The sequence below is a fragment of the Xiphophorus couchianus genome, chromosome 11 (genome assembly GCF_001444195.1).
Source record: "Xiphophorus couchianus chromosome 11, X_couchianus-1.0, whole genome shotgun sequence".
NCBI lineage: Eukaryota > Metazoa > Chordata > Actinopteri > Cyprinodontiformes > Poeciliidae > Xiphophorus > Xiphophorus couchianus.
The window spans coordinates 16,826,714-16,839,976 of record NC_040238.1 but is presented as its reverse complement, the minus strand read 5'-3'; the positions used below and the strand labels follow the sequence as shown (position 1 = coordinate 16,839,976).

Genomic DNA, 13,263 nt, shown 5'->3' with positions numbered 1-13,263 from the left:
TTCAATTCAATTTCGAAAATATTTGTATGTATCCCAAGGGAAAATTAAATGTCACTGTACCTCATATCCAGTATCTTCAAATAGGTGTGGACACTGTGGGGAGGAAGGATCTCTGGTAGCAGTCAGTCTAGCAACAAATCTGAAGAGGCCTCTGACTGAAGACTGTTCTCATAGGACAGTCTCACGACATGCTAATAACTCTGTTATGAAAGAAACTCAGAAACAGGGCTTTAGACACGGTCAATCTTTCAGAAAAGCAGTATGGATTACGTTTATATTAAAAACACACATGTGTTCATATCTACATGCAACTGAAAGTGTCCTTCTAGATTTCATCTTACTGGAAAGACATTTTACATCTATTCTGACTGACTTGGAACTGTTCTACCAAAATTGGGGATAAATTTCAGTTTTAGGATGTAGAGCTGACACATTATTGGAAAAACTTGTGGCTGTGATTACGACAAACTGCTTTTATCAAGGTATCGACTCAGGATTTCTAGAAAGCATTTGCATTAGCGGCGTGACAAAATAAATGACTATCAAATTGAAAGCCTTTCATTCTGCCAAACAAAAACGAGCCCCTTTGTTCTTACGCAAAATGTTTCAATCTATTAATTTAGAAAACAATAAAAAAAATTAACTCAAGATTTAGCTCTAATGATACCAGTAACACGCAAATAATTTACAACAGTTTTAGGTTACCCAACATGTCGTTTCAAATGCATTTATATATATAAAAAAGGAGACTTATATTGTTGACTTGCAGTTTTTATTGTCCAATTCATTTTCACAGTTAGGCACAGATTCTCCCTTCTTCCCCATTAATTCAGAAAAAGGAAGCACAGCGAAGAAAAAAAAAAAAAAAAGTGTTTTGCTTCATTTGAGGCTGTCACTACACTAATAACTCACTGGATTTTTCTTCATAACATCATCATCACTGCCATCATCTGGTAATGAGCCTTTAACTCTCCCCCCATCACATTATCTGATGATTTATGTGTACTGTATTGGAGCATGAATCATTCACAGACCATTGCAAGCAACAACCTCTGCTAGAAAGTGCCCATTTAAATATTACCCAGGCTATATATAAAAAAAAGGTCCCGTTACACATGTATAAAAAAGGAAAAATATAAAATTTTGGTTTATTAAAAGGAATATAAAAACATTAGGATTTCTACATACACATATATTGTAAAGACAAACCACCTGTACTCTCTCAGAACACTTAGTTAGTTTTACAGCTACAGTCTGAGTATAGTGCAGCATTTCTTTATACTAGTTAGGATATGTAACTAAAATATATTGTTTAAACATCACAATCCCTTTGGTAGTTATGAGGATGTTCACCCTACAGAGCTAACCTGAGACATGTAAACACAAGACTCACAAATAATGCTAAACACACATAGAAGACAAAAATCAAGCAGCTATAGGAAAGTTTCTCAGTACATGTAACAGTGACGCCACAATAACACCTTTAAAACATGGCTACTGAAGGCTCTGTGTGCTTCAGTTTGGTTTCCGGATAGTGTTCACAGCTGTGTTGGCCCATCCTCCCAGTGTGTTTGAGAGATTTGATGCGCGGCGCGCGAGGTTGGACCGACTGAGTTTCCCACTGGGGTCCAACTTTCTCATCATCGCCCCTCCAGGACAGTTGCTTGAACCAGGCCTGTCATAAACACAAAAACAGGACTTACAGTATTTAATTAATATATCTATCCATCTATAACTTGTTCAATCAATACAGGCATCATTATAAATATGAATGTCGGAATTTAACTGATTTACATGAGCTCTACAGTTCTGCCAAGAAGAGCAGTCAAATATCAAGCCTGAAATATGCCAGAAGTTTATTACAAGCTGTACAAAAAGAAAAAAAAAAAAAAAAAAAAAAAAAAAGAGATCTTGTCAAGACAAAACTTGCTAAATTACAGTTAGAAAAATATTAGGGGGCATAGGAAAACATAAAAAATGTTGACCCCGTTTGGAGAAAATCTACTATAAAAACATTATTCTGAATAAAGATGATTATTTCACCCAAAATGAATATGACATTCATGGCTATGATGAATTTATATAAACCATGTGGGACTGGACAGTCAGAAATAAGTTTCAAAAACAATATCCTGCCATAAGAAAAATAAATAAAAAAAGTTTAAAACAAAAACAAAAGGAAATCATAAATTATTTGTACATGCAACAATATCTGTGACACTTGACATGACAGATTTTTAATATCACAGCTTTCCATCAGGAGTTTTAAAATATCAAGTCCCTCCAAGCTCTCTTTAGCATAACTGCAAAGTGACAAAAGAAAAACATTCCTTGCTTGAACTGCGAGTTATTCATTAAATGACAAACTGTTAGAATGTTAGATTTTCAAGGCTTAGTTTGTGAAGCCACACAGATAGTCATGAGGAGGGGGGGCGCCGTCATGCATTTTCATGCTGAAATTAGTAACAGTGTTCAGGTACGGTTAAACATCTTTCCAGGAGTTGAGTTACCTTGGGTCCTACTCCACAATCAGGGGATGTGTGAGCTCCCTGTAGAGAAATACACTTCTAAATATGCATTTTACAGTGAGGATCACCCATAGCGGCTTGTATCCTGAACAGATATCACACAAGCTCACTGTTCATGTGTCTCCGCCTTTAGCAGTGTCTGATTGTTTACGGTTCTGGCAGGGCTTTTGGATTTTGAATGTCAACACAGGAAGTGATGCACAAGAAAAGAATAGAAAAAAAAGGGACCCACATTTTTGTCATTTCATCTGGCTCCAATTTCCCACGCCCACCACCCCCACTTATCCGAATACCAGAAACAGAGGCACTGTTTCAAACTGAGGCGGGAAGAATGTTGAGGGGACGGGTGAAGGGGAGGAAACCTGGAGACTCACAATCTGCACTGGATTCCGGACCCGCCTCAACAACCCTTTGACACTTCTCAGACAGCTACAAGAGGATACTCTCTTTATCAAATGTTCATTACTATATCATAAAAAAAATGACTTGCCAAGAGAAACAAAACTAAATAAAAACACCCATTTAGGAAAAACATAACTTTACCTGTCCTCTCTTCGGATTATGTCGTCAAAAGCCTTGGACAGATGTTTGAGCCTTCTGATTCCACTGGAAACAGACTCCAAATCTTTGTCAAATTTTCTAAAAAAATAAATAAAATAAAAAAAGCAACAAAAGTACCCCAAAAAAAGGGTTTAAAATCAGGACTAAGTAATAAAGCATCAAAAAAGAAATCCCCAAAGGTCAACTATGTAACTCACATTCTCTGGTTCTGTGTGTTTGCGGAAGAAAAGGGACTTCGCAGCGCAGCCATTCGGACCAGCTGCCTCCTGCCTCTCCCCGTTCTCACCCCACGTACAGACGCTTCAGGGGTCTTTCGTTCTCTAGACCCTGGCGTGCGGCCGGGTTTGGCAGCAGATCTAGGGGTGCGCCTGGGTGTTGCAGCTCGGCGAGGAGTACGCCGTGGAGTGCAAGATGACGCACCTGCAATTTCTGGGTCTCGACCCGGGGTGGCCACCAAGCACTCCTCGCGTGAAAACTCTCTGGTCCTTTGAAACCTCTGAGGCAATTAAACGAAGCCACTTAACTTCATGCATAACACACACAGAGGGCAAGCTGCGATGCAAACACTCACCTGGCACATTTCGCTGATGGAGTTCCTGGCGCTGCGGGAGAGCTTGCGGGCCGTGCTGGGTTTGGGCTGCTGCTTCTGGATTTCTGTGGTTGATGTTTCCGGGAGAGAGTTTGCCTGGACCGACCGGAGTGGCAGCCGCTTCCGCAAGGACATCCGCAGGGAGCCGAGGGAGGATGAAGAGGGCATCTTACGGAAACGATCAGGAACTTCTGGGGAGCTCTCTGCTCCATCAGATTCATCCAGGACTGTGTGTGCCCGCCAGACTCCAACCACAGCTCTTCCGAACCCATCCATGATTTTTTTTTTTTGTCTGTGGTTATTGATTGGTAGGTCTAATCCTAAAAAAAAAAAGAGAAAAGATTCCAATCATTTTTATTTATTTTCATGACATGCAGGAAACTAATTCCAACCATCTTCAGTCCATGAATGCATCAACAAACAGCATGTACTTAAACCAAATGTCACTAATTGTTAGGAAAGGCTTGATCAGGCAATCAAGATTTAGCCAATCTTGATTTGGGTGGCTAAACAATTCAAATACGTTTTTCACACCGAGAATATTTTCCAGAAACCCAAATTAGTGGGAGAGGGAAAACAGGCGAATGCAGCACTAACAAGTAAACAAAAAGTAAAACAAACACAGAGCAGAACACTTTTTAGACCATTTCATCGACAAATGTTTTATCTTTTTAAAGACATTTTCAAAGAGAAACTGTCAAGAAGTGTGAGAAAATATTCAGAAGGTGAAAAAAATGACCCGTAACAACCTTCACAATCAAGCAGCGATAATCATGTTAGTGAGCCTCACTTTCTTTTGTTGTTGCAGACAATGTGTCTGAAACAATGTGTGTGTGTGTGTGTGTGTGTTGCCGTGCACGCTGCCCTGCCCTGTTAAACTCCAGTCGACAGAAACTGCTTTCCAAACACACCCAGAACAAAGAATAACTGAGATTTTACGCCCTGCTTTACGTTAAAAGTTACAAACTTTTCACATTCCTTAGCAACCGCGCGTCAAGCTTAAAAATAACACAGATGCATTAACAGTGAGGGGGTTTGTTCGTGATTTTCATTTTATAAAGCAACCCCGTTTTTTGGGGAAAACGCAGACAGTGATAATAACTCGACATGCTACGACTAGAGGCAGTTTTTTAAAAGTCAGATAAAGGGAAAAAGTATTTTCACAGCGTAAATAACTCACCCCGAACAGATACTTGTGATAATCGTCGGTCCTCTGCTGCAGCTGCTCCCTTTCTCCCCCTTTTTTCCTTACAATTTGAATTTGGCGGTGGACCACAGCGTATTAACTACATCACCACGCAGCACGATGACGTAGCACGTTGAGTTGGTCACGTTTATGTAAAGAGATGGAAAGAATGTTTATCTGTCAATCTGTTTGGTAAGATTTTAGTACTTTTATTCTCACTCACCCTTTCTTTTTTTATTGTGTTTTACTATCCTTTTTAAAAATAATTTTATGGTTTTATTGTTTTATGCTTTGCTTTTCTTGCAGTTATTTCAGTTATCTTTTTATGGATGTTTAAATCAACATAGTTTTCATATTTCTTTTTAATTTTGAAGAGTTTCGATGTAATGAGAGTGCAAGATATAATTGGGAATTGGTTCTGCCATATGGTTTTATCTTTAATCATCCCAGTGTTAGTAATTTAGCATAAGTTTGAAAACTAATATGTTATGGGTGGAAGTAAGTTTTAAAACAGAAGTAATATTTCTACAAACATTCTTGGGAAAATTCTTGAATACTAAGATGGATATTTTTAAAATTCAAATACTTAGTAGGTACAAAATCACAAAATATGTACTGCCACAAAATATTTTTCTTAATTATAATGTTGAAGATGTCCAATAATTAATGTATGCCGTTTTCACTTTTCATATTGGTGAAAAAAATGATTGTTCTTTACAAGACATAAATGGTGCAAATGTATTTGAAGAGGATAAAAATATAACTATAGAACAGAGGAATAACATCCTGTTGTGAAGGAGAATTTTCCTTCTTGTTGTTGCTTTTTTTTTGTTTCAAATGTTCAGACTGACAATTAAAAACAACAACAACTAGAATAACATCAATTTAAAAGAACCCAAGAAAATACAAAAAGCAGTTTTCAAATTCTCATTTTATTGTTTAAGGAGATAACAGCATTCAAAAATAATCTGGCCATCAGTGAAATTGTAACCAACACCCTCTTGTTAAATCATGAATCAATTGATGAAAACTACTTTATTAAAAACATCTCTTTCTTGAAAAGTTAAAAATTTGCCAGCAATTTCGGGGTGTGGTGGTGCATCAGCTTTTTTTTTTTTGTTTTCGTTACTGTTTGTGTTTTATGTGACATTATACTCAGAAAATCAATACAAAATTTTATTATATAAATAAAAAAGATTCTACCGGCAACACCCAGGTCTGATTATTACCTAACCATCTGAATCAAGACTTCTCTAAGCACCGCTGACTTGCCTCAGTTAAGTTCAATGTTCACAATTTAAAAATAAGAAATAGGCTGTACACAAATCCAAGATAAAAAAAAAAAAATCACTATTGAAATAACTTACAGCCTGTTTCACATTTACCAAAAACATCTTGATTATATCCAGGATATTAGAGAACAGTATTCGAGACAAAACCTTCAGAAAAGCGTGCATTTCCATCTTGTAAAAATAACATTTCAGAAAATGAACATCATAACAACATAGTTGGACTGAGGTCGATTTGCACACATTGGAATTAAAGAGACATACTTCATGTGTTGCTTTAAATGTAAACTACATTTAAACCAGTAAGCCTCAATAATACCAGAGAATGCCATTTATTTAGAAGCCATTCCTTTTTTTCTTAAATAAAAAAACAACATAAACTAGCAATAACAAATAAATAAAGGTTTTATGATGAAATATAATTTTTGTTTGAAACCCAAGTGTTGATATAATTGATATTATCACCAAATGACATTTTCAACTATTTAACTTGATCAGAAACTACAGAATACAGTCAGATGTTCCTTAAGGAACCTTGAAGTCTATGTTAACTTTGATACCTCTAATTTACCTTTTATGATTACAGTGTAATGTTTTTAAAAAATGCCCTGTTGGCAGTAGCCCTTCTTGTTAGTCGTGTGATGCTTGTATTATATTTCTAGATTTTTTTTGGTGCTTGTTTGTTCACACTAAAACGTGAATCTAATCTAATTTCCACAGACAGGTTTAAAGGTAAAGTGATCGGCAGATGCCACTTTAAACCTGTGTGTGAAATGCTTTCAAGGGTCGGAGCGATTTGGCAGCCATGTGGCAGAGGGCAAAACTCTGTTTCTCAAGGTGTAATGAAGGTCTTCATTACTTGGATGAAAACACTTAAAAGGGTGTGTTGAATGAGAAGAGACAGATACAGGTTGTAGTATTTTATTGTTTGTGTGTTTTTGTGCAGTGACATCTCAGCTGGAACTAATGGTGTCCTGTTAGGTCTTGTAACTGAAATACACTGAAATGTTTGTGTAGATGTGGCTTACCTCTGTCTCTTCCTCTGCAGGGCGTTCAGGCTAAAAGATTCCCCGGCGGCCTGGACACCTTATAAAGGTTACAGAGGAGACCAATGCAGATGGAAGAGGGGGAGCGATAGAATGATGCATTTTAGAAGTTTAATGATTGGATTTATATTTATAGTAAGGTATTTTTAGAAATGAAACAGCTGCTTAAAAATGAAGAGCGTTTGTTAATATTGTGTTGAAGATTTGGTTGTTTTGTCAAGATTGTTTGTGTACATGTATTTTGTCCTACCCTGTTTCTTGGTGAGGCTGTTAATTGGAGCAGCCAGGAACTATAAAAACCTGCATGTCGGCCACATTGCAGGTTGGTTAGGTGTGGTTACCGCTGAGCCCCATGGCCGTTGTAAGCAGGAATGTCTATGTGTTGAGTGTTGGAGAATAAACACCCGGTTGGTCTGCACTGTTTCTCTGCCTCAAGACTCCTCTGTAAACCAGCCACTACACAAGGTCTTCATACACATGATGAAGAGTTTCTCTTCTGCTGTTTTTAAACATGGCTGTGACTCTTGAGGCTTTCCCATGGGAGATTTCGTCTTCAACTCTGTGTTTTTATTAAATTCTAAAATAATATGACGTTCATCTGTCCCCCAAAAAAGTCATATGACACAGCAAATATGTATTAGTTTTGTTTATTTAATCAACATGTGGTTTACATCAGAACAGCTGGTGTTGCCTTCTTTTATGCAAGCCTCCAAAGTGTTTGTTCATGGGCAGGAACACTAAGATCCAGACCTTGAACCACACAACCTCATAATCCCTGTCCCTTTGTCACATTAAGAGTAAATGTATAACATGATTTTAACAAGCCTGGGCTTTATTGTTGAGTCAGGAGCTAAAGTTCAGTGGACATGTGGACCTCAGAGAAATTACATTAAAAAATAATGCTTTCCAAGACACCAAAATATATTTTGCTGGTTGAATTAAATTCATATGTTATTACACAAGGAGAGGCTTTAAAATAGTTATCTGAACAATCAGAGAGCTACTGATTTTTGTCTTTTAGCTGATAGCACAGTTTCTTGAGAATCACTAATTTCTGTCTATACTTTGTACAAAAAAAGAAATATGAGTACTTCTACTTATACATTATACGACTATACATAAATATGATGACAACTGACCACAACAAGCAACATTAAATACACATTTGCATTGATAAACAGGTTAAATATTTAAAAATTCAAAAAGGTGCTTAGTGTTTAAAGAGAAAACTTATACCCATAAATGCTCTTCCTGCATTTAAAATGTAAAAAGAGTCAATAGTTTAAAAAAAACATTTTTGAAATACAATCTCTTTTTGGAAGTACCTGTCTTGATTTAGCGCTATCAACCCTAAATAACAGGTCAACATATGAATTTTGTATTAAATCATTGCTAACATCAAAAGTTGTCAATATTTATATCTACTAAGCTAGAATGAAGAAACCCAGTTTAATTCCAAACCAAAATTTAACACAGCTTGATTTTGAATTTTATTTTATTTTATTTTTTGTCCTAACCAAGCATCAAACACAAACTCAGTCATATTAACTTAAGTTAAATCCTTTCTTTCTCTGCTGACTCTGTATTTACATTGTATTTCTTTTAATATTGCTCAACTTAAATTGTATTCATGAATAATTTCGTTTTTTTCTTTCTGGAACAGATAAACAGGTTTATTTCTTCCGTGACAGCAGGTTATAGTACATTTAATGCCTCATTATATGATTCTGAAATCCCTCATTATAGTGTGTTTCCTATATCCCTTACAGTATACACAAGTTTGTACATTTGTCAGAGTTTGACATGCATTTGAATATTTAGCACAGGACAAATGCTTATTGAGCTGTTAGTGTGGGAAAGCCAACTCTTCTGTCTTCCCCAGAAACAAGGGAACAACGTGATGATTGTAGCCTGAACTAAAAAGAAAATAATGGAAACACAATAGAATAACAAATCTTGTTTGAATCTATTAAAATGAAACTAAACTAACTTAATGCCATTTAAAACGTACTGACTGATATGTTCAATTCTTCCAGGAAATACAACTGTTTTATTTATTTGTTTACTTATTAGGTGGGGAGAGCGTCTAGCTTCGGACAAAGTCCAAAAATGTAAGAAATCAAATAAGAAAAAGCCATAGAACTGGGTGATCAAAATCCCTTGCACCACGCAGAAGGCTTCATCGATGGTCTCGCTTGATGACAACGCAGACGACCAGGTTCTTTTGGATCACTTTTTGAACCACTGTTGAAGGAGAATGAAACTCTTAAGAAGTTTGTGCTGCAAGATTCGAATGAGTAATGTTTGAGTTTGTTTTGCGTGAGTTACCCGTGCAATTATCCGCCATCGTGAAACTATGGCAAGAAGAGCCGTGAGGCCCACCACCACCAGCCCCGCAATCATCGGCATCAGTGGGAACTTTAAGGTCTTATCTGTGGACAAAGGCAAATTAAATCAGATTATGGGTATTATTCATGTAGCTTGTACACAGGTTTCTGTAAACATTTAAAGGAATCAGCGGGGGAACTTACCTGTGACAGTGACTTGGAAAGTCCTGCTGCGCTCTTCATAGGCGGGAGAGGCTATCGTGCACTGGTACTCGCCTTCATGCAGGCTTCTGTCTACTTTCTTGACATGTAGCTTGGTGTTAACGCCGTTGTTGGATACGATGAAGCCACCTGTCGATAGATCCACTAGGGCTCCGTTTAGTTTCCACGTCACTGACGTTACCAAAGGGTTGGCCCTCATGTCACATTGGAGGTCCAGTGATTCCTCCTCTTCCAGTGTAACGTTCTCTGAACCAGAGATCTCGGCGAGATCTGAGCAAAATTTAAGAAAAACGATTGACACTAAAACAAATGAGCAGGTTTAACGTGCTTCTGAACATTTGGTGCGGGGAATTAGCTCAGACTTAATAGGGTTGTGATGTTCATCCAGTTCTTCTAAGGCAGCAATCAACTGCATCTTTAGGACAGCTTTTTCTGATTTTACTTTGAATTGGAATCAAAGGGACACATGGCAATATCTAATAATAACAATGACAACAACAAAAGCTCCTTTATGCTGTCCTGGCTTTTTGGGCGTGGCTTCCACGCAGGGCCATTTTGTTCTTTACTTCTTCATAAACAGTCATAAAATGCTCAAATCTAACATGTTGCATAGACCAATAGATGACAGAAGAACGCTCCAAAAATCCTAAAATACTGCTCAGATTACAACACAATCCTACTACTGTTGAAGTAAAACTACACACCTTTACAGTCAATACACGGTGTGTAAGAAGGGAAACTACTGAAGTAATTTCAACCAAAGCAGTAGATGCATCAGTCATAAATTGTTTCTTTTAGATTTGTTTTAGGAGTCAGAAGATTGATTTTTTAGAAATAATTAACTGGCCTGAGATTGAAAATGGCCAATTTTGTCCTGAACATCTCATGTCAAATACTGAAAATCTTTTTTTTTTCCACAGCTTTATGAAATGCATCAAAACTAAGAATCACAATCATTTTCAGTCTACAAAAAGATACAATTATCTATGTTTTGATGGATAATATTGGGGTAATTCTTTTTATTTTCTCATGGTTTAAAATCACCTCCTCACTCATTCAATCTGCCACACACTTTTTTCTTTTATGTGTTTTAGTGTAGCTCTTAGATAACTACACTCAATGAAGGATGATGCACTTGATGGAAATCTACACTGATAGTAAAGTGACTTTCTGGTTTTCCATAGATAAAAATAGCAAGAAAACTACAAAAATTAATAGTTTTATGAGAAAAACTGTGCTAAAAATATTCTCAAACTGAAACCATGTTTGACACAAAGGCCTTCAAAAGTCAAAAGCAAAGTTGAATCCTTACCACATCATACTAGAATGAACCAAGATGTTAAAATGATCTCAACCTTTTAATCTCTAACACTTGTTATTTTCTAAGTACACCTCATGATTAGTACTATTATTGTAGTATAAAAATCTTGTAATGGGACTCACATGTGACATTGAGGGTGACCGAGGCCGAATGGGAGGAATTGCTCTTCAGTTGGCAGGTGAACTTGGCGCCCTCATCCTTATAGATGACGGGATTGATGCACACGCTGCTACGATTCTCCTTGTTTCCATCATCCAGTTTAATCACAGCGCCATTTCTCCGCCATTCCAGCTCCTTATTGTCGACAGTGCCAGTAAGAATACAGACCAGAGACACTATCTTTTCAGTCTCAGTCTGGATTACCCCATCAGTGCTTGGTTTGGGGGTGGACTCGATGTGGACGACTTGGAAAGAAGAAATACGAGTGAGCGGTTTGACGCATCAAATACTGAAAGAATGATAAGTTGGAAACCAAGAAGGAGGGAACAAATGTTTTATGTAGGTAAAGTGGTGGAGCTTACCTGATGTTTGGCTTGCATAGGAGGGCAGCAAGAATAAAAGAGCGATACTGACCATTAACTTCATTTTGATGGTCTTCTCAGGTAAACCTAAATAAATAAATGATATTCGAATAAACACCCAAACTATGTGTTTAAATCTCTTTCTGTATTTGTTGGTGTTTTCTTTTTTAATGACTGTTATCCATGATTTCTTCTCCAGTCTAAAAACCCTTATGACAGCTTGGATCAGCTTTAGTTCCAGCTCAATTTAAATTGTAACATAATCCACAAAAGAAAAGAATGCTTTTATTTCCAGGTGCAATTTAAAATAACCGTTAGCATGCCAACCTATGATATAACAATAATTTTGACATCATAAAGCAAGATAAAGTGTTTTAAACAATGCAGACACTGCCAATAGTGTATTAAAAAGTTAAACAGTTTAATTATTCAACATAGTTTTTTATGTGAGCATCAATTCACCTGTTCTTTTAAAGCATAAGGTCAAGCAAAGGTCAAAACTGCCGTATTTTATTGAACTGATTGGGAAACAAATTTTCTTTTCGAGTTGCTTCATTTGAATATCTTTCTTATTTTTAAACTGAAAAAAAAAATCTCAGTGAAACATGTTTGATCTTTGGCATAACTGTGGCTCGTGATGGCAAAGCAAGATGAGGTTTTGCCATCACGATGACAATTTATTGATAAATTAAGTGGAAAAAGCAAATAAAGTAAATTTTTAAATCTTCCAATCTATGTGGTATTTTTGAAAAAAAAAAAAAAAAAAAAGATTTACTCACCTTTAACTTTGTGTTTGTTATGTTATCTGTCGGAGCTTTCCCTGCTGTGATCAGTGTGTGTGAATGTGAGGCTATGAAAGCCGGTCTGAATGCTCAGCCGCTCTTAAACGGCCCAACAGGAAACTTTTACAACTTCTTGGCCCCAAAATAACTTTTTTCTTTCCTTCTTCAGGTTTTATTTACCTGTTCCTGGCAACACCCTGTCGGTCCTTCCACCCCGGATTTTATTCCATTCCTCGCTTTATTGTCATGCTGTTATAATGTGCAAACAAAAGGAATCTTTTTTTATTGGCAATGGCCATTAAAGTTGCACTAAAGCCTGTTGGGTGTGGATGGAGGGCTGAAACGCCACATTTTACAAGACTCTTTTTATTCCTGTTTTTAGGGCTTTGATGTTTCCTTATGACTCCAGGTAGAGATTAGCTTTGAAATGATAAAAATAAAAACATGAAGACATCAAAATGTTTTTCTTTTTTCATAACCTTTGATGGAAATAACACAAAACCACAGAAACTGTGATGGAGGGACATATGGAGTAATATCTGGGGTATTATTATTTGTTGACTGATTTTGTGTTTTCTTGTTGAACTCTGATAATTTGGTGAAAGCAAAGATCTGTGGTTTTCCTTTAGTTTTCCAGCATAAATAAATCAGTGCAGGGGATCTGGCATGGTGTTATGCAACACCTGAGACTCTTGAGACATGTGTGGGGCCTGTTGCGAAACTGATCATTAACCTGGCAAAGCTTGATATATTCCAGGTATATTCCTTGATATAAGTCCAGTAAATTGTTACTGGACTTACAGATCATAGGCGATAAGGAGAATGTCTCAGTAACCCTTTTTGATTCCTATCTCTACCAACTTTGCATACAGAAACTGAATTTTCTGCCCA

General features: G+C 36.8%; 2 protein-coding genes across 3 annotated transcripts; both read right to left on the bottom strand.

Moving 5' to 3' along the window:
- Window positions 1–755: 755 nt before the first annotated feature.
- Window positions 756–4,982, bottom strand: pimreg (PICALM interacting mitotic regulator). Of its 2 annotated transcripts, XM_028032589.1 has the most exons (6): window positions 4,859–4,982; window positions 3,661–3,998; window positions 3,287–3,585; window positions 3,072–3,167; window positions 2,511–2,549; window positions 756–1,675 (listed from the first exon to the last, which is right to left on the bottom strand). In XM_028032589.1, the coding sequence occupies exons 2-5, from the start codon at window positions 3,952–3,954 to the stop codon at window positions 2,519–2,521; spliced, it is 720 nt and encodes a 239-aa protein (XP_027888390.1). In that variant the 5' UTR covers window positions 3,955–3,998; window positions 4,859–4,982; the 3' UTR covers window positions 756–1,675; window positions 2,511–2,518. The 2 variants fall into 2 exon arrangements, with proteins under 2 accessions (XP_027888390.1, XP_027888389.1); XM_028032588.1 differs by lacking the exon at window positions 2,511–2,549.
- Window positions 4,983–7,830: 2,848 nt separating this feature from the next.
- On the bottom strand, window positions 7,831–12,817 carry tmigd1 (transmembrane and immunoglobulin domain containing 1). Its single transcript, XM_028032398.1, has 6 exons — window positions 12,370–12,817; window positions 11,591–11,677; window positions 11,192–11,473; window positions 9,731–10,018; window positions 9,528–9,631; window positions 7,831–9,443 (listed from the first exon to the last, which is right to left on the bottom strand). Exons 2-6 carry the CDS (start codon window positions 11,652–11,654, stop codon window positions 9,429–9,431), a joined length of 753 nt encoding a protein of 250 aa, XP_027888199.1. The 5' UTR covers window positions 11,655–11,677; window positions 12,370–12,817; the 3' UTR covers window positions 7,831–9,428.
- Between the last annotated feature and the right edge of the window lie 446 nt (window positions 12,818–13,263).

Excerpts from the sequence above, each read along its gene's own strand:
- pimreg (XM_028032588.1), bottom strand. The coding sequence starts at position 3,954 with ATGGATGGGTTCGGAAGAGCTGTGGTTGGAGTCTGGCGGGCACACACA. Across the intron at positions 3,586-3,660 it reads CCATCAGCGAAATGTGCCAG|AGGTTTCAAAGGACCAGAGA; the intron begins GTGAGTGTTTGC and ends TAATTGCCTCAG. Across the intron at positions 1,676-3,071 it reads ATAATCCGAAGAGAGGACAG|GCCTGGTTCAAGCAACTGTC; the intron begins GTAAAGTTATGT and ends TGTTTATGACAG.
- tmigd1 (XM_028032398.1), bottom strand. The coding sequence starts at position 11,654 with ATGAAGTTAATGGTCAGTATCGCTCTTTTATTCTTGCTGCCCTCCTAT. Across the intron at positions 11,474-11,590 it reads CTATGCAAGCCAAACATCAG|TCGTCCACATCGAGTCCACC; the intron begins GTAAGCTCCACC and ends CTTCTTTCCAAG. Across the intron at positions 9,632-9,730 it reads TTTCCAAGTCACTGTCACAG|ATAAGACCTTAAAGTTCCCA; the intron begins GTAAGTTCCCCC and ends CTTTGTCCACAG.